The sequence below is a fragment of the Leiobunum rupestre genome, chromosome 5, assembly GCF_980474605.1.
Source record: "Leiobunum rupestre chromosome 5, qqLeiRupe1.1.hap1, whole genome shotgun sequence".
NCBI classification, from domain to species: Eukaryota; Metazoa; Arthropoda; class Arachnida; order Opiliones; family Sclerosomatidae; genus Leiobunum; species Leiobunum rupestre.
This window is the reverse complement of record NC_143388.1, coordinates 65,410,342-65,437,837: the sequence shown is the minus strand read 5'-3', so window position 1 is coordinate 65,437,837 and position 27,496 is coordinate 65,410,342. Positions and strand designations below refer to the sequence as shown.

At 38.0% G+C, this 27,496-nt stretch overlaps 1 protein-coding gene and 1 non-coding gene across 8 annotated transcripts in view; one reads left to right on the top strand and one right to left on the bottom strand.

Annotated features, from left to right (window-relative positions):
* LOC149945615 (MFS-type transporter SLC18B1-like) overlaps positions 1-27,496 on the top strand; it is a 74,714-nt gene that overhangs the window by 27,673 nt on the left and 19,545 nt on the right. For 6 of the 7 annotated variants that reach the window (XR_016481006.1, XR_016481005.1, XR_016481009.1 and 3 more), the window contains exons 2-8: positions 1,788-1,976; positions 2,777-2,872; positions 7,757-7,830; positions 11,981-12,131; positions 16,770-16,838; positions 19,495-19,582; positions 19,649-19,788. Coding sequence is in view for 2 of the 7 variants with exons in the window: in XM_090175724.1 (XP_090031850.1) it covers positions 1,788-1,976; positions 2,777-2,872; positions 7,757-7,830; positions 11,981-12,131; positions 16,770-16,838; positions 19,495-19,582; positions 19,649-19,788 (807 nt within the window). In the remaining 5 variants the exon portion in view is untranslated. Of the gene's footprint in view, positions 1-212; positions 326-1,787; positions 1,977-2,776; positions 2,873-7,756; positions 7,831-11,980; positions 12,132-16,769; positions 16,839-19,494; positions 19,583-19,648; positions 19,789-27,496 lie in introns of those variants that run through there. The other variant, XR_016481007.1, reaches the window with a different exon arrangement.
* On the bottom strand, positions 23,774-23,855 carry TRNAS-GCU (transfer RNA serine (anticodon GCU)). Its single transcript has one exon. It is a non-coding gene; the product is annotated as a tRNA-Ser (tRNA).

Sequence of the window (27,496 nt, the reverse complement as noted above, 5' to 3'; positions counted from 1 at the left end):
TCTGACACCGAGTTTTTAAAGGGTTGTATTTGCCGACTGTTTACCCCCGCGCTAGTCATCAGTACAGACCTTGGATTTTAGGTGTTAAACAGACTTCATCGTAAAATGTTGATTCAAGGCTAGTGAATTTATACTTGCGTTTACTGACTCAACAAAATTATTTATTCATTTTTGATTTCTTGCTCTATCTCGACTTTACATTGAATGGTTAAAATAAAACAGGGAATTTATTTGGGCCCTTAATTTTAAACTACTCGTTTAAGCTCTCCGTGGGCCCTGGATTTCTCAGAAGTTGTTGATGCGATTAATATAAATGATAAATCAGGTATGAAAATCTCTTTCGTTCGCCACTAACTTACTCTAATAAATAAAGAGGTGGTTAGTTACGTTAACCATTTTAAAGTCTATCTTTCGTATTAAATCTGAAGGGGTTCGCCTATATACCAAGAGGCGTCGCGTTAACTTCCACCATCAGTCACCCAAACTATATCAATAATAGTTTAATAAATTCAGTGTCGAATATACATGCCAAAACTAAAAAAATTAAAAAATGGCTATTTAAATTTAATTTTCCTTTTAAATTCTAATGAAATATCTCGTACATCATATTCGGAAACGAAAACCACGGGGGAAGAGCTCTACTCATTTCCAGACAAGTCTAAAATGAATAAATTCTTTAGTTGTTACTACTCGCGATTGCTATAACCCACTGATACTTTGGCTATATTTTCTGAAAATAAATAAAACTGTCTTCCATATGAAGCATTTACCAACAGTAGTCCACTTTTTTAGATATTTTGGGAGCCATAGTGCTTTACATTATTATTTTAAATAATTTTCGGTTCTCAATTTAAAATAATCGGAATTTCTTGTATTCGTAGAATTCGCAAAGAAAAATTTCACATATTTGCCCCTTTATTAAAAAAAACCTGTAATGATTCCCACATTACCCTATGAAATACGTAGTTTGGAAATTTATCTAAGGCTCAGCTATAAAGAGCATAAAACTTTAAAAAAAATAATAATTATTCTGTGATAGAATAAAACAAAATATTAAAATAATTTTTGCCAAAAATTCATTTATATTTTATAGCCCTTACAAGTGAAATAGACGTGAGAGTTGGAAATTTGAAGTCGTTCAGAAATATTTCTACAAAATTTTTCCGGGGGGGGGGGGTAGAAACCGCACCCAGTCCCCCTGGGTGCGCCACTCTTTGCGTATCTCCCCAAATAATATAAAGACGCCGAGAAGATTTCTTTAGCAATATGAAATCGCTAGTTGGCTCGTTCTGGTAAAATGTTCCGATCAATCTAGCGATTTAAAATATTTACGTTTAAATTCGCGGCATAATTTTGCACTAAGGTTATTTTTAATTTATTAATTCTATTCGAACAATGTTCCCGCTATTTTGCACGCCAGATGAAGATTGAAAGATAAAACCTGTATTCTACATCATTAGGAAGTAGTTCCAAAAATTTAAAAAATAAATTTTGTAATCAATTTAAAAGATTTTTTTTAATTGTTTTATGGGGACTGGGTTAATCAAGTTTCCTTATCAATTGAACCTAGTCGCAGTCCCGCTTCACAGGTGGGCAAAATAAGTGTCAACGGACCGATGTTAAGCACTTGACACTTAGAAATTCAGATTCTTAGCGCTGGGTAGAATCGCGGTAAAAATAAAAAAATATACCGAGAGATATCATTCTTAGTTCCCCACCGGAATTCGCTTTTATCAGAATTAACTACTTATACGCCATTATAAGATGTTTTATATTTATTTGAACAGGGAGAATACAGGAAGATGGACTATGGGTCCACCACGGTGCTTAAGACAAGTGTGGAGGCAGCAGTGGCGGTGCTCGACAAAGCTGAAGAGAAGAAAGTCAACGTCCCCTGTTTGATATTCACCCTGGCCATGTCCCAATTCTTCTCTTTTCAGTCGGCGTTCATTCTCTCATCTTTTTACCCTAGCTACGTAAGTAGATATTTCATTTAACACTTCAAGACAGCGTGCATTTGCTGCAAATTTAAAAAAGGAATTATTTGAAATAGTGTTGTTAATTTTCCGGAAAAATAAAATGCGGAAAATTTTCCGCAAATCGGAAAAATAAAAACTTGAAACATAAATTACCTTTTAAGGGTTTTTAATGTTTTTAAATTTTTATCGATATAAAATTTCTAATACAAACCATTAATAGCGTTACATTGTTCATCAGTTTAAATTTTATGACTTACAACACTATTTTGAAATGTTATCCAAAGTCATTAAAAGGTTAGTGAGAGTGAACAAAACTAATAGCTTGACTGGCTGTGGGGAGGGGAGGAATTATTATTCACTTACTTGTCTCGTCTGTTTTAACCCTCAGCGGTTGCCCTCCCCAACGACATGCCCGCACTGGTAAAATGCAAGCGGTGGCTCGACGTGAAGTAGCTCTTTTTTCAATAGATGTCGCTAGCGTCGAAATAAAATAGGTACCCCTTTATCGTTGATTGGATCGTTTGTAAATTTGGTCAATAACATAAATTACAGCAATTATAAACAATTATTTTTACATTAAGTCGTTACACACAACTGTATTTCGTATTGCCATAGGCGCAGGTTGTGTGTCAGATTAATTCTAAATATTCCTAATTTGTTGTGGTGATATTCCAGTGGTTTTACTATTAAAAATGAATGTAGATGAAGTTCGCAACAGAAAAACCTTTTCTTAATAATTTGTCTGTTCTATTTTATAGTAAGATGTAAATTTTTTAAATAGTCTGTTTCTTTACTAGTGCCAAAAGAGAGGAATGAGTGGACTGACGATTGGGGCCATTATGGGCATTCCAACATTTGTCGCCATTATCGCCGTGTATGGACAAGTGTGGCTGGTAATAATTTTATTTTGACAACACTGGCGTTGCGAAAGATAATTAAGTGTATAGGCAAAACCGTCGCAAACGTATATAGAGACCACCTCGGACTGTAAAAGCTCTAGCTACGCCACCGTAGAGTAACACACAGCTGTATATATTTCCCTGAATAATAGTTACACACGAGCTTATACCCAGCGAACTATGTGAAACTGTTAATATCAATAAATGGGTCAGCACGTAATTTTTTTTCTGAACGTTATATCTAGGATAACCGCGAGTTTGTAAAAATAACGAGTGCCAAAATTGGTTATTTTTATTTAATATTTATTAAAATACTTTTATAACAATGAATTCGTTCCAAAGCGAGATTGCCATACTATCTAGTCACCATGTAACACGCCTGAGTCAGAGTTACCGGGTATAAGTAAGGTCTCGCCGCGCCGCCCAAACTGAAATTAAACTAGCTTCCGTATTACGGGGTTCCAAATTACGCAAGACACACGCACGTGCGTTTTCTTGGAGGGGCTCGACGGGGGACTTCTTGTTTCGCGGTGACAGTTCCAAACTGTCAGTTCGTCTCGCTTACGGCCCGGATTACGGTACGGATGTCCGGATGACGACGACGAACTTCTTACAAGCGGACGTAGGTACTTCGGGTTTCGGTCTGAAACATCTGGCTAGGTGAGGGAATCGGTCTCGGTTATCTGGTTTTCTTCTCTCGGAACTGCTAGATATTGGGTGATCAACAGGTGATTCGAGGGTGTTGAGGGCATTACGCTCCCCGGATTAATGACCGTCTGGATCATGCTCTTCTGGTCGGAATGCTCTGTAAGGATCTCATCTGGATAGTTAGCGAGGGTATTCTTTAAAATGTATAAGCGCGATTGATCGCGCACTCGCCTGTCCGAGTCTAGAGAAATAGACTATCTTTACATGGCTAGCAAGATCAGAGTTCCCTGGTTTTGTCGCTCTGTCTCTTGGTTTTGTTCCGGGGATTATTGGGCGGAGTTGTCACAAAAACAAATGGTGACCTCCCATTTTGTGGGGATCATTGGGGCACTGAAGACTCGTGTCCTGTGATGGTACGGATAACGTCGCCTGACCTAGGAGAGTTCGCTCGGGGTTGCGGGGGTGCCAGCGAGTCTCTTGGTTACCTTCATTTTTGTCTCCAAGCGGAAACGTTCGAGTGCCTTTTAGACCTTGTGGTGACGGCCTTGGAAAAAGCCCGCCTTTGTTGGGATCTTGCTACCTGGTGGTGGGTTTGAGGCCCGCGAACATGATAATGGTTCCATGGAATCGCTGTGAGCTGAGGGGATAATACTGGTCTAGTTCGGAAAGTTTTGGGACAAAACCTGGGACGGGACGGCTTGGAATGTCTGGCATCATGGTCTTGTGACAGAGAGAAAACACTTTCATTAGCGAGGGATTTAATTTTAGCCTTGCTGAAGGCAGCGATTTAGTTTATAACTTAGTTCGAGATAATTGTTTAATTAATTAGCTTAATTTTATATTATATAGCGCCTAGCGGGGGTAGATCGAGTTCTATTACATGTATTAACTACATTTAATTCGTATGTGGCCTTCAAAAGTTAGTTAAGTTTTAAGTTTAACATAAGGTCAAGAGTGCGAGGGAAAATATAACAGCAAAAGAAAACAACAACAACATTTATGAAAGAAGTAACTTTTATGCCTTTCCCTGTTTTTTAAATTATGCTGTTTAACTAAAGCTATCCCGAAGCTATCATATCTCCTCCGCAGCGCCCCCGTTTGGCGTGACGTCTCTGGCCTTACGTGGTTCGACCACACCCTACGTTTGGCGCTGCAAACAGTTACGAACACTCTCATGGACGAAGCACCTTGGCTACAGTCGTCGCTTCCCGTCTCTCTGGGAAGCCTGGGTATTCGCCACGCCTCTACTCTCGCTCTCCCCGCCTATCTCTCGTCGGTATCCAGCGTGGAGGACTTAGTCCGCGCTATTCTGCCTGCCTCTATCGACCCTAACGGGTTGGATTTTTCCGACGCTTCATCTCAGTGGGAAATCCTTTCGGGTGCGGTCTTGCCATCGCTGGATCTCCGAAGTCATCAACGCGCGTGGGAGGCCCCTCTTGTCGAGCTGTCTATCACTCGGTTGTCCACCCGTACTTACAACGACAGGGACAAAGCTCGGCTACTCTCGGTCAGCTCCGCGGCCTCTGGTTGTTGGCTAAACGCCCTTCCTTCGCCGTCTTTGGGCCCGCTCTTAGACGACGACTCCTTCCGGATCGCTGTCGGCCTTCGGTTGGGTGCCGACATTTGTGTCCCACACGTTTGCAACTGTGGTAGCCGTGTGGACTCCTTGGGCACCCACGGTTTGAGTTGCAAACAAAGCTCTGGTCGGCTGTCGCGCCACGGCGCCGTCAATGACCTACTTACACGCGCCCTCATTTCTGCCGGTGTTCCGGCCATTCTAGAACCCCCCGGTCTGTCGCGGGACGATAGGAAACGACCCGATGGCATGACATTGGTCCCATGGTCCGGTGGAAAATCCCTGGACTGGGACTTTACGTGCACCGACCCTCTAGCCCCGTCCTACTTGGCGTATTCCTCTTCAGCCCCCTCTGGGCGGCAACCCAGGCCGAATTACGGAAGAACTCCAAATACGCGGGCTTGGAAAATCGGTTCATCTTTACTGCTGTCGCGGTTGAAACCCTGGGCTCCTTCGGGCGGGATAGTCTGGCCTTGATCCATTCGATAGGCCGTCGGATCAAGGAGGTCACAGGCGAGCATCGGTCGGTGACTTTCCTTTTGCAACGGATCGCCATCGCGGTGCAGAGAGGCAATGCGGCCTCAGTACTAAACACTTTCCCTCCAGGCGCCTCCCTAGGTGATTGTTTGTACTCCCTGCCCTAAGTGTTCGTGTGGGTGTTTTTTTTTATTATTATTATTTTTGTACCGTATAATTTATAAAATTTAATAAATCCACTAAAGTCTAATCAACTTACCATAAATTTCACCAGTGAAATAAAATCAGGAATAGTAAATTCAAGACATTTGTGGCCGTGGTTCACGTAAATATATTCGAGACCTTTAAAATCATACACGTGGATTCCCACGCGATTTCCAGCTCTCTTTCAAGTGACGTCACGTCCCTTTGATTAAACCCTCGGCTAGATGGCGCTGACTGCAGAAAGACATTTACTAGCCGCGTTTTCCCGCAGTAGGGAATCCATAAGCATTATATATATATCCATGCCGCTATCATCTGGTTTTTATTCGACTTTCCCTCCGTTTTACACATTTTCCGGTAATTATTCCCTAGACCGCTAGGCAGCATTCCCATATTCTTCTCTTTCCAGCGTTGCCAGTTCCTGAAACTCAAATTATCGTACCACAGCCAAAAAATTAACGATCTCAGAAAAAAAGATCGTATACCAGAAAACTGGCGGTAGATTTAACTTGTGTGTGAACAGTGAAATAGTGACGTTAAACTTGTGAAATCAAAATTTTTAATAACACTTAAAGTTCAATCGATTGAAAAACGTATGTTTAAAAATCGCAGTTTTAACTGGTTTCCAGTCAATTAAAAGAATTAACTTATATTATCGTACGCGTGAGCTGATTTATAGAAAAATGCGTACTATATAGAACACCATTGAAAACATCGTACGCCCCAAAATATTTATCGAAATTATCGAACTGTACGATAGTTATCGTACGTCTGGCAACGCTTTATCTTTCTCACTCTGCCAAAAAGGCCCGAGACCGCTGGGCAACATTCCCTTCCTTCCCGCCAACTATTCGCTCCTGCTCTTACAGTCCATTGCCCCCCTCCGCGGGTGGATGTCCGTCCAATGTTCTTCACGTCCTCTCTTTCTCTGCCTAAGAAAAACCCCGTTCTACATCTCTTAGTCTGCACGCCGTTTTAGTCTGCATGTGGTTATTCCCGAACGCGGTATTGCGAGCGGCAGCGTTGCCAGACGCACAATAATTATCGTATACACTTCGATGATTTCTAGATAATTTTTGGGACGTACGATATTTTCAATGGCGTACTATATAGTACGCATTTTTCGATAATTCAGCTCACGCGTACGATAATGTACGACAATTTTTTTAATTGGCTGAAAACCAGTTAAGACTGAGATTTCAATCGATCGAACTTAAAGTGTTATTAAAAAATTTTATTTCCCAAGTTTAACGTCACTATTTCACACACAATTTAAATCTACCGCCAGTTTTCAGGCATACGATAATTTTTTCTGAGATTGTTAATTTTTTAGCTGTGATACGATAATTTGAGTTTCAGGAACTGGCAACGCTGGCGAGCAGCCGCAGGGGTGGGATGGTAGCGGCTATGGTAGCGCTACTCTAGCCTGACAGAAGTAACGCATTGACCAGTTTGTATATAAACAAATAAAATAATTTAATTTTAACACGTTTGTAGAGAAATTCCAGAAGTGCGTGTAAACATGAGACGTTGGCTTTGTTTATTCATTATCTGGAAAATTTGTGATTTTTTTAAAATAATTTCCTAATTTCGGTTAAAATAACCATAGCCAATATTTTTTCATTTGTTTCCATAAAACTTACCTAAATAAATTCAACTGAATGAAATTGACATCGGTGTTAATTTTTTATTAATTTTATTATTGTATAAAAATTGATCTGGAAAATTACTTTTAATCATAAAATGTATTATCCGTATTCGCATAATCTTTGTAATAAATGTCCTGTAGCTTTTAGGCCTGTTTCTGCCGATGTACTTATTAACCCACAAACTTAAAAATATTCTTTACTGAATTAATTTTTATCCATTAATTAATATTGATAAAATTTTATGAAATGAAGTGTTTCCAATTCTAACTGTAATGATTGACCAAACCAACTTCAACACTAACAAATCGGGTGTTTTTATTTCAGTTGAATTACATTTCTGCAAAAAAACAACTTGTTGGCGGACTTCTGGTCAGTGGATTTTGCAGCATAGCATTTGGGTACGTGTCATTCTCATTTTTAGACTTTTAGTGGTGAAATTCCAGTAACCTTATATACAGGCCCGTCTTAAGACCATTTGGGACCCTGGGCTAAATTATTTCTTAAGACCTTTGCGATTTACAGCGGTCGGCCTACTGTAACATAGGCCTACTGAAAATAAGATTTTTACTGACAGTGACTCGCTGTTAGGTTTTAGAAACTGTAGGTACGGTATGATACGCGTAGTGGCGATGAGTCAAATTACTTTAGACAAATACCAAATATTAAATAAGCATAAATAATATTTAACCCTAGAGTAGAGGCTGTATGGCTGACCTTTCCGGGGCCCCAAAACTGGCGGGGCCTTGGGCTGTAGTCCATTTAGCCCATGCCTTAAGACGGCCCTGCTTATATAAGGATCTCATCGGATCAACAGCCAATAAGGCGATCTCATCCTGTCATGGCTGAGAGTCGAAACACGATGCCTACCGTAGATTCATTTCTGTACTACTGCTTAGCACAGTTCTCTGAATTCTAGAAACTGTCGTCAGCTAAATAATGATTCGACAACCAGCCTAGAGATGTCGTTGGGGTAAATAAGAAATTTCCCCTTCGATGACTGCAGTGGTGGGAATAATCGCGTAACGAATCGAACCAAAGCGTTCGCAATGCTTCAGGAGCCTTTAATTCCGTACGCTCGAGCTGATTTGTATTTTATGAATTTCTGGTTCAAAGGAGATTCGCATCGTCAGTCAATTGACTTCGGAATGAGAGCTGGAGGGTTGTGAAATGCGATCCGATATATTGCACTGAAAATCTAAAGGTCTATCTCTGATGGCCCGGTTAATGAAGCAACGCGTAAAGAACGAATGCAGGATTACAATTTGATACAAAACTTTATTTACAAGAGGGGAAAATTAAAATAGAAAAGGCATTACAAAATTACTGGTTCGCCGCGACTATTTCTAATATCGCGGGAGAGATTCTTGGGCGCGGTCGACCCGTTTTAACAGAAAAGTGAATCTGCCGTTTTTACGGAGCTCGCGAAGGCGCGTTACAAAAAGTGTTGAAATATCATTCTTGGAAAAAACCGTGCCGGACAAAGCTTTACTGAAAGCCGGGGCAACAGTTATTTCTACGGTAAAAAGGGGGGAACTGTCCGGCCCGCGAAAGAATGTGGCTACAAAAGAGGTATTTTAAGCTTGTAAAATAAAATGTACAAGGTGACGCACTTATATAAAGGGGTTCAAACACCAAATACGAAATACAGACAAATAAAAAATGGAAAATATAAAAAAAGAGGTTTTGTGATTCAACAAGGGTAGGTATTGTTTTATTTCCAACCTTTTCTCGAAGTGTGCTCCGTCATCGATTATCGAAGTTATTGTTAACAAAGTTTGCCTCTTCTTCGCCGAGTGAAGCGATCGCTACGCGATGAATACCACGCTTCGCGATATAAAAAACGTTTTTGAACGATTTAAGATCTTCTTCGAGTAAAGAAGCGATAGCGATGCGATGCATACATAAAGTCGCCCTAGAAAAAGCGATTTTGAAACATTATAGATCTTTTTCGCCTTCAGAAGTGATCGCGATGCAAAGAAAAGCGCACTTCGCGATAGACACGACGATTTCCAAATATGAAAAAGCTTTTTCGCAGAAAGAAGTGAACTTGATGTGGAACACGATTGAAAATAATGTAAACACGTCTTCGCAAAAAGAAGCGATCGAGATGGAAAGAAAAGAGCGATTCGTGATGGTAACGACAATTGTGAAATATGTGAACACGTCTTCGTAGAAAGAAGGTATCGTGAAGCGAAGAAAAGAGCGCATAGCGATAGAAACTATTCTTCGAGGCCAAAAGCGAAGAAAAGAGCAGCTTACGCTTGGAGAGAATATTACCCGGAAGTCACAATTTTGTTGCCCCTTATAGTTCGAATTAATCCTGGCTCCGCCTTTGAGCTTAGCTATTGGCGGCGCTGCTTAGTAGTTACATTTTAAAGAAATCCCTAAATTTATAGGGTATTTCAGAAAGACCGTCTGGAAATAATATTACCTTTATATAAAATTTCCTGACACTTCTAAATCACTTCGAGATTACAAAAGTGTTTTTCAAATGTTGAAAGTGGTACGCGACAATTTATCCCATTTTTATTAATTTTTATTTGAAGAATTTTTAATTTGGTGGGCTTTGAAATTCAATTCAATGGAGAACGCCGGTGAGGGATTTCACAAGACTTGTATCAAATGCTTAGATAAATAAGAAAATAAGTGACATAATACTCATAAATATGCCACTAGATCACGGTGGATAGTGCATTTTTTACAATGAAAGGCCACCAACGGTCAAAATATTACAGTAAATGGACAAGGGTTAAGTTAAACCGTTTTAATTTGATTTAAAAAAATGCGGTTCCTCGGCACATATGCCTTTGACGCGAAGAAGAAACTAACATTTTTACAAACCGTGGTACCATTATCCCGGAGTTTAACTAATCGGAATTATTTACTTATAGTAATATCTTGAAGGATATTTCTATTTGAATAGTGTCTTTATTTATGACGTTATTTCTTTAAACAATTACCATAGAGGAAATGTACATGTCGTCTGGCGGACTACGAAAGTAGCGGCATCTTGAGCTTGGTTACCACCAGCGCACGTAAGAGCCCGACATAATGTAATCTTTTTGGTCGCTTCCGAAGTGCTGATTTGATGGCGTTATTCTTCCAATGACAAGCAGCCGAGGGCGATTCCATGGATAAAAAATCTAAAGGGACTCCCAGCTCGCGATTTTTCGTCGCCTTAATCGGAAACATTTTTGTTGTACGCTAGCCGCTGAAAGAGCAATCTGTATAAGAGTTAAAGATAGTCACGTGATCGCTGTCAGAAGTCGACTTCAGTGATCCAAAGTTTGTCCGACAAGACATACTATAAATGCCGCGATTTCCTCTTCCTTTTTCAAACAAATGCAGTGAGTCCCCCTAGATTCTTAGTCTATGGCTATTCCGAAAATATTATATTGACGCAATTTTTCAACAGGTATATAAATAATACTAACGTCGTAAGTCTGGCACGAATTTTTTTTAATTTCCGGGATAGACATTGGTTGCTTGTCATTGGACCAATAGCGCCATTTAGTCAATGTACTACCTTTTGAAAATAAACATACTTCAAAAGCGGACTGCAAAGAGCAAATGCGCCGTGACGTGCTCTTTTCTTCGCATCCAGAGCGCTTCTTTTTGCGAAGAGGTGTTTACATATTTTTCAATCGTTGTTTACATCGCGAAGCGCTCTTTTCTTCGCATCTCGATTGCTTATTTTGCGAAGACGTGTTTACATATTTTTCAATCGTCGTTTTCATCGCGAAGCGCTCTTTTCTTCGCATCTCGTTTGCTTCTTTTTGCGAAGACGTGTTTACATATTTTTCAATCGCCGTTTTCATCGCGAAGCGCTCTTTTCTTCGCATCTCGATTGCTTCTTTTTGCGAAGACGTGTTTACATTTTTTTCAATCGTCGTTTTCATCGCGAAGCGCTCTTTTCTTCGCATCTCGATTGCTTATTTTTGCGAAGACGTGTTTACATTTTTTTCAATCGTCGTTTTCATCGCGAAGCGCTCTTTTCTTCGCATCTCGTTTGCTTCTTTTTGCGAAGACGTGTTTACATATTTTTCAATCGCCGTTTCCATCGCGAAGCGCTCTTTTCTTCGCATCTCGTTTGCTTCTTTTTGCGAAGACGTGTTTACATATTTTTCAATCGCCGTTTCCATCGCGAAGCGCTCTTTTCTTCGCATCTCGTTTGCTTCTTTTTGCGAAGACGTGTTTACATATTTTTCAATCGTCGTTTCCATCGCGAAGCGCTCTTTTCTCAACATCGCGAATGCTTCTTTTTGTGAAGAAGAGCTTATTTTATTTATAATCGTCTTCCTAAATTTAATTCATTATTTCATTCGTTTTCGTAAGCGACCACTGTACTACTCGTGAGCAAGAAATAGCTTTTAGAGATGCAAATGTTGTAAACACGCGAAGATGCGATTATTCCCATCCCTGGATGACTGTAATTACCAGAAGGTTGATTGTCTAGTCTATTTTTACCAACCTCGGTTGGGATCGGCTTGGTTAATGATTTCGTAATGTTCACTGAAAGCGGGTGTTGACCATTTTTACAACATTCAGATTCACAGATCAGTTGTCGAATGACACGTGGTTCGTAGTCATCTCAATTGTTCTGCGTTTAATACTCGGATTGGGGATAGTTGCGACAGATATCGCTGTGTTTTTCATCGCCAACGAAGAAACGACGTTACAATGTCTTTCAAGGACCATGGTGAGCTGTTTTTGTACTTATTTTTCATTCGGGAGATTGACTATGTTGAGACGGTAAGCGGTCATTTTTGTTTAGTTTTCTCTCAGCCACGAGATGCGAAAACGCCCCTGACGTACTTCGATCGCGTCGAAAAACGTCAGTTTTTTGGAACCAATGAGCGGAATAATTTATTTTTTCTTAAGGTGAAGTAGCCTACTGCTCGAGTGTGAAGTGAATTGGTAGCTACGCTAAAATAAGTTTTTCCCCCTGCAATATTCAAATTGATAATTATTTCGATAAATTTGCACATTGAATAAAACAAATGTATTGAAATGATTTAACATTTGTGATTCAATGTGAAAAATTTAGAATTTGGGTATTTACATTAGTTTTATCAGACGTTTATAATATATAATCAAAGTGAAACTTATCTCCGAAACGCGAAAGCATGTACCAAATCAGGAAATGAAATCTTCGACTTATGTTACACCAGGGTTACGTTCAGCAGCGCTCATCGGACTCACCGATTACTAATCGGTGACATCGGTTTCCTACTGTACGCTTTGTCGCGTGTCCGGTTTTGACGTCACGATAGTCATCGGTTACTCACCGAAGTCATCGGCTGGAAGAGTCGGGTTTTCCGATGACTGACGTCATTACTGACTACTATAAAATCTACGGCATTTTAAAAAACATCGATGACAGAATAAAAACGTTCAGCAACTTACGACGTCATTATGACGAAAAAGCTCATCGGTGGAAAATATCAAATCCATCGGGTTTTTTCCGTTGACTGCTGCTGAACGTAGCCAAGAAATACATGAACCAAAATTATCAGCGTCCTATTCATCTAACACGGGAGGGAAGTTCCCCAACTTCCCCGTTTTCCCCCACCTTAGTGGCCGAATGTCATCTTCCCCTTCTCGAAAAGAGAACCTCTTCCCCGGTAATTCCACGTCAAATCGTCCGTTTTTGGAAAAAGTTCCCCACGGCACCACAACCAATTTTGATGAAAATTTACTGGTTGTTAACGTATATAATTTTAGTGAGAAAGCTAAAGTTTTAGCTCCAAATTCTTTGTAGTTTTTAAAATATGATTTAAAAAAAAAGCACGTGTAAGGAACGACAATTTTCTTCAATCGCAAATGCCATATTTAGTTCTAAATAACTCGATAACAAATAAAGACAGTCCCGTGAAGTTAAAGACAGGTAAAACATATGTGATCGAGAGTCCGCGTGTGAAGTTTGAGCCAAAACAAATAAACAGATCATTACGTATTAAATTTTGAAAATGGAGATTTTCGTTCAATTTTCGTTTGGCGAGGTAAATTCAATGGTATGTTTTTCCTAAACTATTGATAAGATATAAGATATTGGATTATATATGGGGTGAAACATACCCAATTTACACGAAAATACCGATAAAAAATATCTTAGACGTGTAGTTTCTGGGTTATAGTTGCGTGAATCGACCCATTTCTGTGAAAAATGAGAATACATGGTACTGTTACAAGTGAAATTGCGGTATGGTGCCAAATGATATTCAAATGAAACGTTCTATAATTTAAAAGCTGATATTCCAAGCTACAATGCGGATAAATAAAAAAGTTGAGTATGGAAGAGCGCCAACTTTAAAATTAAGATTGAATTTTACGAAACTTTGGCGCTTTATCTTCGACACTCGTGTAAGTGAGGTTTATACCTACCTGTAGATGACGCCACGAGTCGTTCTGATGATTACTCACCTCTCCTTTTCTTTGTGCACCTCCGCTGTGATAGCCAACGAGTAGAATATCTCTCGCTTCTCTTGGGTTAAGGAAACTTATGAACCACAAAGTTACTTATACGCGGGGGATTATTTCCTGGGCTGAAAAACATCAATGTACGCTAGTTTCAAGCGAAATTTTTTACGGCGCCAAATGATCATTAAATTATACATACTATATATTGAAAGCTTATATTTCAATCTACAATATGGATAAAAAAGTTAGTATTAAGCCCGATTCCCACTTAGCGCGAAATTTATTTTTCGTGAGATGAATTGACGGTCGCGAATAAAATTTACTAAAGAGCAAAGCTACGGCGAAAATTAAATTCGTCGCGAAAATATCGAAAAGTCGTTAATTGGGAACTAGGCTTGAAAAATAATCATCTCTAAAATGAATATTGAACTTAACAATTAAATGAACAGTTAAATGCCTTCAAACAAAACAATTACTTATTAATTTTTGGCAAAAAGGTAATTGTTTTCAAATCTAATGTGCTAAGTACGTATGTTTTTCCATCGGAAGATAGCTCAGGTTTTACAACTGAAATAATATTCCGCAAAGGTACCCAACATACGTCTTCTCTCCTGGGCCAAAAGAGCTTTAAATGCTGTCTACGAAGAAAGCTAACGGAGACGTCTTTCTCCTCCTCGCATCGTTCTACAATATTTCCTACGTACCATTCTTCATCGTATATACACGTAATAAATGTACCTGGCATCATAACCTTCCATATTATTTGTTTGGAATAAAATCACTTTCGTCGAGAATTGACCATCTGATCTGGCCAAAAACCTTAAGTTTAAAATTCGCAAGGTCCTCTGCCCAACACTACGTCCTAATTTAAAACTTTAGCTTTCTCACTAAAATTATATACGTTAACAACCAGTAAAATTTCATCAAAATTGGTTGCGGTGCCGTGGGGAACTTTTTCCAAAAACGGACGATTTGACGTGGAATTACCCTCCCTCCCGCGGCGAAGGTTTGAATACGCTACCTGGCGACGGCCGAGCGAAACTTTCTCGAAAAACAAATAAATAAATAATGATGCTGGGGAAAAATTAGAAGTACATCATGTTTCAGTGAAAGAAAAGCTGTGACTATTAGAAGAAACGTTCAAGGAGAGAATAGCTCAAACAAATATCATCGTGATCAGTTGCTATTAATTAATGAAGCCCAGTTAACGACTAATTAAAACTAGACTAACTTGACTACGTTAAGAATTATACACAACAAAATTTTTCTATTATTTTGGTAAAATAATTGTACTTGTTTTATTTGAAATATAAAACTAAATAGCAACGTAAAGGTAGCCTTACTCATAAACGAAATCATCATTTCTATTGCTTATTTATACTAGTTATTTTCTCGTGGTTAATTATTCCAGTTTCTTCTTCTTCCGTAGCCTTCTGTTTCTTTGGTCTTCCCATATTCTTTGCTACTGCAAGCCTAAATATTTTTATCTGGGTCTCATATATCTTAAGTAGCTCCATTAAGTAATTTGTATATTTTCTTATTCTAATAAAACTAACGTATTTCTCTGTTCTTTCATACATAAATGGAATAATAATAATAATAATAATAATAATAATAATAATAATAATAATAATAATAATAATAATAATAATATTATTATTATTATTATTATTATTATTATTATTATTATTATTATTAATAATAATAATCAGCTAGGATAATACACCTTAGGCCCAAGTCATCTAGCGACTTATAAAGTCTTTAAACAGGTGGCCGGGTTACAATGCGTAAGAGGGTGGTGGCAAGCCCTTCATGCCACGCGAGCTAACAGCTCCCTACACTAACTATTACCGTTAACCTCGACAAGTTTTTATGAGAAGGGGAAACCGAATAACTCGGGGGAAATCCCTTTAATGGTAAGATTAGCTAAAAAGGTTTTTAATTCATCTACTTTTTCCATTTTGGACAGCTGCTCCAGCTACCACCTTCCACAGTTCCACTAATCCACTGACCTCTAACAAAATCAAAACACGGCTAAGCCTAGGTTTGCAGACCATGTTTCTCACGATTTTCTACGATGAAATAATTTATCATGGCCTCACTAAATGGCGGTCTAGTTACCCGTGGTGCATTCGAAATTTTCCCTGTAGTCGCGGGAGGCGGAAACTTAACAATTCCTCGCTATATAACCCTCCCCTGTTGCACGGGGAAATTGCCCCCCAATAAAAAGGAGGTCGTTGACAATTTCGGTTCATGTATTTCTGGTTCCACCGCTTGTCAAGTTTAAATGTTAATATTCAAGTGAATAGAAAACTCTTTATTTATCAACACATATTTTATCTATATAACACATAACACTAAATACAGTGTGCCTCACCACCTCGAACCATATTTTCATAAATACCCGTAATCGATTCTAAAAGTTTATAATATTTCCAAAGACACCACTTTAGTAGTAAGTCAAGCTAGTGACTTTTAATGCCTTCAATTCGTGGCGGCAAGCCCATCATGCCACGCGAACCAACAGCTCCGTACACTCACTATTACCGTTAACCTCAGTAAGTTATCATGGAAAGGGGAAACCGAAGGACTCGGGGGGAAACCCTCTAACCAGCAGGGAGATAAATTACAAACTTAAAGCAGGAGGAGTGGTTCCGAGTTTTCACCCAGGGCCACAAGCTGGGATTGAACCCGGCCTCTCTTGCCGCGAGGCGAGAGTGCTAACCACTTGTCCATCCGCTGATACTGCTGATTTATTTTGAAAAATTATACCCGTATAGAACTGCAAAGCAAATTATTTTAATAAGATTCTGAAAAGGCCTAGAAACCTTAAAAGGGACAATTTGCGGTTTAGGGAGCGGTTTAATTCTCTCTAAGGTATATGTTATACACTTCTGATTTTACCGTTCTAATTCAGAGTGTCCTGGAAGCCCTGTTGTGCATTTCCATTGCACTGGCTGCTCCCATTGGAGGATTACTCTATCAAGTATGAACTTGTTCTATATATTTCAGTTCTTTAGTACCATCCACCAATTTTTATTGTGTATTTAAATTACGTACGGTGTAGTAGCCGCCGCCGTACTTACGACAAGTCAAGAAATGCAGACCGAAGCGATAAGTGGTTGGGTTTTAAGGCTTTGACCTATTCTAGATGGCACCAATTTAAACGTTGAGGTGGGAATGGAGTCAAAATCACTTTTTTAATTCAGCTGAAAAAAGAAACACATAAAAAATTTTCCGTATTGTTAGCGGCATCTGGTAAGATTAAGGGTTATTCGTAATAGACCTCTAATGGAGATTCGCTATGTTTTGTCAGACGAGACATATTAAAGAAGCTTCGTTTTAAAAGAACTAAACCTGGCTTAACACAGTACAGCTGCGTAATGTCTTGGCTTAAAATACACCGAAATCGGCCTAATTTATGATGGAATTAACGTTTCGCGACCAAAACTTATGGTTTTTTTATTTGGTTCCCACCCCCGAACCAAAATACTGACTACGTCACTGTTTCATATTAGATAAGTGACAACTAATAATAATAATAATAATAATAATCAGATAGGCTAATAACCAAGGCAGCACCTTAAGCCCAGGTCATCTAGGGGCTGTTCCCAAATTACGTAACGCAGCTGGTAATAAAGTACAATAAGATCAGCTACTAAATTTTATTGTTTGTAATTATCATTTGAAATTACAACTGTATTTTTACGCAACACTTTATACCCATGGGTATGAAATTCTTTTAAACGTGAGTAAACCAATGAATATACAAATGTTTTTAATAATTGTGACTGTTTCTGAAAATGGAGAAAATTTTATTTTACGATATTAAAAATAAGATGTGTTACGTAACATTTCAGTGAACCGTCCCTCCCCCCCCGTAACATTTCGTAACGCTTGCCAACCCCCCTCCCCCCTACCACGTTACGTAATTTGTGAACAGCCCCCATGTAGCGACCAACTCCAGAAGCTCATTTTGAGTGAAATCCCAACCAAATAGGAACCAATGTAAAACAAAATCAGATCTTTATTTGAACTATATTACAAAACTGGCTTGATATTTATATTTTCTTAAATTTTTAAAATTTTACAGGTGGGCTCCATCTTAGGATTTAATACCAACGCCTAAGATGTTTAATATTATCTAATATTTAATATATTAATTATTATATTAATGAATAAAGTTACCAAGCTTGTGTACTATGTTCGAACTATTTCATCGGTAACCTTTAGCCTTGACTATATTTTGTAAACAGTCCCTGAGCAGATGAAGAAAAATATTTGAAACCTATGTTGGTGTCCCTGGATTTCAAGAAACTGGGTATTTTAAGGACAAAATCCCGATATAACCTGCAAAGCAATCTTTATGGAAGACCCCTTCAATTTTTCCAATGTACCTGTACAGTGGCGCCAAACATTTTTAAAGCCAAAGGCATGAGCGGCCAGAGCTGCAAGCGTTGGTGTTCCACACCAAATACCTGAGGTTATATTCCCTTTAAGGGACCTTGAAAAAAATAGGGACTTTTAGATATTTTAGAGCAATGCTATTTATCAGCAAAGCACCCGAAATTCTAGAAAGGGTTTTCTGCTAAATAGTGGTTTTTACTAACTATCATATACCATATTCGGTTGTAGCTCTAGTATATTTTCCCAAACTAGGGTAGAATCGCTTAATTGCAATAGTTGAATTATTTTGCTTTTAAATGATACCTTTCGTCCTTTCGCCGACTCTTTGTGTTTTCTTCAGTGCGTTTGAAGCTTTAAAGAAGATTTACTAAAATCAGTAAGAGCGTACTGGTTACCGAAGGGATCGGATTCGATGGTTGAATACCGTAGACTTGATTTTTACAACTTTATTCAGTCACTAAACTAAGTTACTTATATAAAATAATGTTTTCGAACCAAGGGCGTATCCAGGATTTTATTTCAGGGGGGTTTTGAGGGAAAATTTCAAGGGGGGGAGTGCTGACAGAAGTTCACTGATTTTTATTAGGCACCCCCCATCAGCAGCATTTCGGGGGGGGGGGGGGGGTTTGAACCTTTTTTCGAACTGTCTAAATCTTTTGTGGAATACTTCCATGTTTGTAAATTTTTTAGTTTAAAGGTAGAACAAAATTAATTCTGGATTCATTTATATGAAGGAAACAGCGATATTTCTTTTGTTTTAATATGATAGAAGTCTTTTCTCGTTAAAATTAGATATTTGTCTTGTATAAATTAGATAATAATCCACCCACAATTAATTAAATTATATAGAAATAGCGCAACCCACACCCCTGTTAAAATATTAGCGACTCATTTTTTACCTGAGGGCCCTACTAGTAGCGCCATCGATATATAGCGGACAGCTCTAAAATTAGAATACGCAGCATGGAGCGGAGAAGAGAGTTTTAGATGTGAAGTATTTCTTTTCGGCAAATAACGATTATTTGTTTTTACAAGCTCTACACATTTGTGAATAGGGGATTTAAAATTAATCGACAGTTCTCGTTTCCCCCACGGGTGCCCATAGCTTTATATATCACTTAAGACATAACAGCTCAAGCGTTGTACGGTTGAACTGTCAACGAGTCGTTTGTGTAAATACGTCATTACAAAGGTATCTTTATAATTTCGAAATTAATCTCATAATTTTTTTCCAGTTTCAAGGATATTATTTTCCGTTTGTGATAGCTGGGCTACTCTGCATTGGGCAGGCAGTCGTTATGTCACTTATACTTAAGCCAACAAGTACGTTCACTTTATAGTCAATTGAGTTTCAAATAATGTTAATATTAATATTAATTTTCATTGCAGCTTACCAGCAAGATTTCTTGGTTAGGGATCTACTATCCAATACGTTCACTCCCACTCTTTTGGCGTATTTGTACCATTTCACCCTGTTCGGAGGACTGGTTGGCTTCTACGGTGGTATGATTGAGCCACATTTGAAAAAGGTATGCTTTATAACTATTTTAAGTATCTCATCTAGTATCAAAAATGATAAAATACGCGACACTTTGTTCTGTTCCACCATAGTTTTAATAATCAGCAAGGCTAATACCCAAGGCACTACCTCAGGCGTAAGTCATCAAGTGACTTTTAAAGCCATTAATTCAGGTGACCGGGTTACAGTGGCGTATACAAGGGTTGAGGTTCTAGGTCCAGACCCCTTGGGCCTACCTTTCACTGTACTAAATACCCATCCCTTTCTCGACCCCCTGCCCCTTGACGAATTTATGACTACGCCACTGCCGGGTTACAATGCGTACGAGGGTGGTGGCTAGCCCTTCATGACACGCAAGCCAACAGCTCCCTGCACTAACTATTACCATTAACCTCAACAAGTTTTTATGGAAGGGGAAACCGAAGAACTCGGGGGAAAACAACTTGGGTTTCCCGTTCCGTAAAACTTCTGGACATAATATGTAACTAGCTAGGATTGTAAAATTTGTATAACAATAACTTGAAAATTAATATGTACGCTTAAAGAGAATATAATCTTTAGTATTCCTGTCGCCTCCAAGAGTTCCAATATTGCTCACGTTTTGGAAATTTTCGACGCCACTCATCTTCACCTATAGCTACTTGCTTTAGCTCGCAGAATAAACAGGCTTTCAATTTAATTTTCTATGGCAGATAGCACATGCGCAGTCGTTCTTTTTATCTATAAGATACTTTACCCCCTGCGTGGCCACTTGCGTTGCCTTTTAAATTTTGTGATCAATGATTTCATTGACGAAGCATGTGGTCAGAATTTATATACAGGCCACAGCAGCCCCACACTCGCTGTATGTTTGTTGCTCCTAGGTGCCAGCATTTGATATTTTCATAGTTCTTAGTTACTTTTAAGCGTTCTTGGTGTCACGTGAAGTTCTATAAATGCATGCGGGTGTAGTTATGTGACATCAAGTGGGCCATTGATAATGTAATGTAGTTTCACGTGAAGTACCGCAAGTCATATCATGCTAGTTGGTTCCGCTTATAAATGTTTTTTTATCATACACGGTACAAAGCCACAAATTTTAAATCTGATGGTTTACAACGTTATTGATTTAGAACTGTGCTATATAAACTAAAATCATAAGTTTATATTTCTTACGAGAGAACTATTCATCTACCTATCTTGCTAATATAATTCGCTTGAAACATGTTAATTTGCGCGCTCCCGTCGATTTTTCAAAAGACGCTAACTTCTGCTTTAATCTTATTTATTCATACATAGCATCGCTAACTTCTGCTTTAATCTTATTTATTCATACATAGCAATTGTATTTAGTTACTAAACGGGGCCCTAGGATACACATAATAATTCATAGAAAAACCACAATCATAATTATGTAATAATATAGTAATAAGAAATAGTCGTTGCAATTTCATCTACTAGATGGCATAAAATATTATTATTAATAATATTAATTATTTACTAGCGTTATCTTTATAGTCGAGTGGGAAAAACCTTGGATTCCGTTTAGTACATCAGAGTTAAGTTTTTATACTAAAATGTGTATGAAAAATAAGCTTGGGCTTAGTAATCCTTGGTTTTATTTCCTTTTTTTGAACCAAAGGGCCCAAAATTATCTAACTATATACGTCGCTTATACATGTATTCAAAGGTTCTTTAGACGCGTTTGATGTTTCGAATTAATGTTCGCGTAGAATTTAGTTTTTAACGTTTGTAATGACAGAACACTGTCGAAGGACGAACTCATCACGATTTCGTTGGGAATTTAATCAGTTTATAATTTTCGGTAGAACAGAACGACGTAATATGTAGCGAAGAAATTAATATTTATCCCTAATTTATATTATTAATGGCATACATCGGAGGTGCCGTTTAAAAATTTTGAACCGGGCGCCACAGCCCCTCGGTACGCCACTGGTGGGCGAAAATTTTGTTCCCCCATATTGGGAATACCCCCATATTGGGAATACCCCCATATTGGGAATACCCCCTTTCCCTACGTCGAAACGTCATCTGTTTCGTCGTCAGGACTTCCACATTTGATATCTAATATTTCCCTCTTTCATTAAACGAAAAATCCCCTTTCCCCCGTTTTTGACTTAGAAATTCCCATGTTTTAACACTCGCTATATTTTAAAGCTTTTAATACTAATTTACATAGATAGGCCTACTAGCTTTAATACCCGGCTTCGCCCGGGGTCTTTGTTTTTATGAATTAGATCTGATTTGTATGAAAGGTAAACGCTGTAGCAAAAACGTAACACACTTAACACGCTGTAGCAAAAAGTCCTGAACTACTTAAAAATCGCAACTAAACCTCCCCTTCTATGAAGTCCCTTTCTTTCACACTAACTCCCCTTCTACGAATTTCACACTAACCCGTTAAAAAAGTGTAAAGGTCGGGACGGGCGATAGTAACTCGAGAGAGGAAAACAAACCGGGCGACGTTTAAAAAAAAAATAGATAAGATTATTCAACAGAAGACGTAAATTGGTTTAGCAAAATGTTCAGACACAGTGAGTTTGGGAATCGATTTATTTAAAATATAAAATAATATTTTTAAAAAAGGAGAGTGACTGTTTAGCAAGTTTATGAAATAAATTAAACCATGATAACGTTAAGGCTTCCTGGTTGTTATCTTAGAGTTCCAAAACCAGGTAACTAGACTTATACCACTTTGCATTAGTTGGTGTTTTTCAAAAGAGCATTTCAATTTTCGTTTTTATCCAAAATATTTCAATTAGTTCCGTATAATTTCAAATTTACAAATATTTTTCCATTTAAAAAAACCTTGCGTAATACCAGAGCTATTCGTCTTTTAGGAGGTTTGATTCATTAACTCCAAGATTTTAGGATAATATTTTCTTTTATTAGCATTTGCTTAGACCAAGAATGTATTTATTTATTCTCAGGGAGAATGAATATGTTGAGATTATTTTTCGCGTTTCTCTAATTCCACCCGTTGTGCCCTCCGGTATGCTCCTCCGCTTTAATAAAATCAAATAAAACTGCAATCTCATTGGTTCTTAAAAATTACGTTTTCCGACGCGATTAACGTTGCTGCGAGGACGCAAAAATATAAGACCACCTCCTTTTTCTCCTCCCCCCCCCCCTAGCGTGAGGGGGTTAGGGCCTCAACGTGTCCGTCGATCGTCTCGACATATAGAGTAGTAGCACTACGTAGCTTTGGCCATGGCCGCCATTGTGGGCGCGAATTTTTTATAAATAGGAAAAATCATGGGTGACGTCGTGTGACGTAGCACTGCCATTACTCTATTCATTCTATCTGAGAATAAATAAATACATTCTTGTTTAGACTTATAAAAAATTTCCAGAATGTAGATGAACTTGCTTGGGGACCCACTTAACTTAAAAATCGATTTGTGGGCACTTAGAAAAATGTAGGCGTGGTTGGATAATTTCTGAATAATATATCAGTAATACAAATGAATGTCCCACAAAAGGTGAAACTTCTCCACCTACACCTGGGTGAAGGAGGGTGATTTTAGGTTGATAGCGCCCTCTATCAATGATAAATAAAAGCTCGTTAAAAATATATAAACAATAGGGAAGTAAAATAATTAAGGAAATTATTTAATAACCTTTATTTACTATTATATCTAAAAATAATAAACAAGTATTTACGGAATATATTTTTTAAGTTATGTAATTTAAAAGGTCAATTAGTAGGTTACCTAGATGGCGCTCCATTGCAATAAGGATGAAAGAGGAAAAAGTTGGGAGAAAGCAAATCCGACTTACGTGCTCTAAACGGAAATTACGTAATCCAACCTAAAGTTGTATAAACAATTAAACATGCTATTATCGTTTTTTGTTTTTTAAATTTAAGTACTTTTTCAACATATAATAATTTTTAAGGTAATTGGTGTTAGAGGTAAGGTAACGTTAATGTAAACTTATTAAATATAGTTCAATTGTCAGACAGTTAAAATTAAGATATAACTAAAATATTTCAACGACGGAGATGGGATTCGAACCCACGCGGGCAATGCCCAATGGATTAGCAGTCCATCGCCTTAACCACTCGGCCACCCCGTCTTGTTCAAATGATATTTTGCAAAAGCTTTTATACTGATTGGCATTAAGACGCGCTTTTCTTAGTATTACTTTTGTGCAGTGAATAATCTGTATTCCTCCGCCGCTTGATGTAGAAAACTGTATTTACTAAATAAATAGTAAGTAAATATATTCTATCAGAAGTATATAATGTTTTACGAGTGCAGAATCCATTTAAAACCGCGAATGTGTACAACATGGACAAATTATTAGCTTTGCTTAGGGACGATTTTCTTCCTCTGAAATGAAAAATACCTGTTCCCCTCGCCACCTAGCGGCAAGTCGTGGCAATCGGAAAAGATGTTAGAAATAAACCCTCGCGGTTTACGGCACGTCGGCACGTGGTTCGTAACGAACCGTTCGTTGCGAATTTCGAAAGTACGAATTCCGAACAAGAATTCTTCCCTTTTTACACACAATCCTTAGGGATTTGTGTGTATTACGATCACCTACTGTGTAACCGCCGCCGCCGCCGCTGCCGTACACACGATAGCTCGCGGTACGTTAGTAGTACAAAGGCGATTGGTGTCTCAATCGATGGGCACTTTTATAGCCTCGACGGGATTTTCGTAATTTTGGGATCGGAGCCCGAGAAGTTGGGCAAATACCCAATTTACTATTTTTGGTGGTTTCGCTTTGTGTGGTAGATATTTTATTTCAAATTAAGTCCGATAACGTTAAAAAAATATTATTGGTTAGGTTTGGATTCATTTGAACTACAACTTCGGTTATATCAGTAAATATTAAATTTAAGTATAGTTTTCGGGTTAATTTACGGGACCCCAATTTTCACGGTTTTATATTTTCGCCTAAAAGTCTACATAACGTTCCTTAATTTAAGTTCGATTTCCATGAGAGTTACATTTTTGAATAGCTAAGGTTTCCATATAACCTAGATTGGCAATTACGTTCCTTAATTTTAATTCTAAGTAAGGTTTTTTTAGACAGCGTATACGGACCCCGCAACTTCCGACATTGTAAATCCGCGTGTCCATTGAGTTCTAAACGCCAGTTTCCCTCTCGCATTTTTCAAGGCCGTTCGCGCCGAGCTTTCAGCGTATTCCCAGAAGTAACAATAAGTGTAACACTCAACGTTTTACGCACTTTTAACGCCCTTTTTACGCACGTCGTACGACAGTAAGAAGGTAAGTAAGATTTGATCAAAAACCACAAGTTTTGTTACTTCTAGGCCCATTCCAGCTTAGGTTGCAGTCGCGTTGAAAAAAGTTAATTTTAAATGAGTAAATTAGCCATTTCGCGTCATACCTGAATTCTTTACGCACTGAAACTATATTTGCATTCCATTGAAAGCCTGCCTGAAATAACGTATGAACAGGCGCGTAAAAAATAAGTGTGACCCTAAATATTTGTTATGCCCAGAAGTTAAGAATAAGTGTGCCACTAAATATTTTTTTGACCAGCTGCCGTACACACGATTGCTTGCGGTACGTTAGTGGTACAAAGGCGATTGATATCTCAATCGGTAGGCACTATCACGGCCAACTTCGATCGCGCGTACCGCGCTTTAGCGGCCCCGTCAATCGCCTGAATTAACCGTGAATATATTTTCCCACCAGGCTTTCGCTACGACCAAAATTTAACGTTAGTTAGATAGGAAAAATCCACAAAAAAACAATTCTTTTTAAATAAATTTAAAAAAGCATTGAATTAAACCGAATGTAGGTTAATATTTAACTAATAGTATAATATTTTTTTCATGATTAAAATTTTTTAACGGTGTTTATAAATTATAAAAGAGTTAAACAGAAACCAAGAACATCCTCTAGATGCTGCCAGGAACATAGTGTTATTGTTTATTACTTGAAACACATAAATATATAAAACATAAAATGAAAAGAAGATTCACGAATTTCCGGTAACCAGCGGAGGGAATTTCGAATTTCGCCTATTCTCTGTTGAATATCTAAAGGTTCCTACGCGTGTTATATTAATCCATTTTAGAAAGGTCTATTGCATAAATTTCAAAGTGATTAATAAATATTTAAAATATTATTTTGAAGCTTAATAATAGCGTATTTTTAGTATTACGCTCATAAACAACCATCAAATCGCAAAGTGGTAATCTCGGCATTACCCGTTCTATACTTACCCTGAACGCGCCAAACGGAATTCTGTTAAGTATGCCTCACTTGTAAAATTTAATTATTACAACGGTTTTTAAATCTTATCTATGTTAATTGATTAATTATCACTTAGAACTATAACGGCATTGACAGTATTTTCTAAAATTATACAACGCTTGCAGGTATACTTAGAAATTCAACCGTAAATTGACTAAATTTGAAATTCCGGCCGCCGATTTACCAGAAATTCGATTTAGTATCTTTCTGCCAAATGCACTACATGTCTTTCCTTTCCTAACCTGCAACTGATAATGCAGTAAAGCCCAGTTCACACTATACAATTAATTGGGCCACTTAATTGAAACCAACTAATTGTAAGCAAGAAAATTGAATAGTGTGAACAGAAAAATTGTAACCATTGTTCCTACTTTTTCTGTTCACACTGTACAATTTTCTTGCTTACAATTAGTTGGTTTCAATTAAGTGGCCCAATTAATTGTATAGTGTGAACTGGGCTTAACTCTCAACGAAGTATCTGAAAAATTATTTTCGTTGAGACCGTAGCTAACGTGACGTAAGATCTGGTTGAACGCTTTTTACGCTTGTTGTAAATATCGTCTGTTGTGGCGTCTGCATCTAGCAAAGGAAAAACCTGCTCGTACAGCCGATGACTTCGTTGCTCAACTGACGGGCAACGTGACGTCAGAACCGGAAGTCCAAAAACCGTTAAGTAAAAAACCGCTGATCGTTGAGTTCAGCGCTGAGCTTTTTTAGAGTTACTGAACGCAGCCAATATATGAGGTATAAGTCTCCGTACTATTTTTCTTAATTTATTTATTAATTCTTTATTAATTTATTTTAATAACGAAAAATGTTATAATAGAGGTGATCTTTTTTATGAGATAGAGTACAATAAGGTACTACACCAAGAATGACTAAATTAGGACGATGCGAAGTGTAGGCTGGAAGCAGCGCTAGAAATCCTCTCAACAAAGTCACGCTCCGTTATCACCTGCTTATCAATCAACCGCTCAAATAAATCTGTATGTGTATAGTGATAAGATACGGCTAGTCATTCAACGGTAACAATATTTGACTCGCCCAAAAATATCACATAGTTAATAGCTATACTAAAGTATCAATAGACTTTGTTTCGTATTAACAGGTGGGCACCATCATTGCCGACATTAGCATTTTAAATTTTATTTTAAGTAATCCGTATAGTTTGTTTTTAAATACTTAAAGGAGAACTGTCACCACCCTAAAATTGGTTAAAAACCATTTAAATGGATAGAGAACGTCCGAAAATGGTTAAAGAGTAATGGCAGTGCTACGTCACATGACGTCACCCATGCTTTTTCCTATTCATAAAAAATTCGCGCCCACAATGGCGGCCATGGCCAAAGCTACGGAGTCCTACTACTCTATACAAAAAATTTCATGTTAATATTTCCAGTATTTGATCTATTATAAGCAACCAAATTTCGTGTTTTATCCTCCCCGACTCGAGAATCTCAGAACCGCTTGGTTAAACCTACC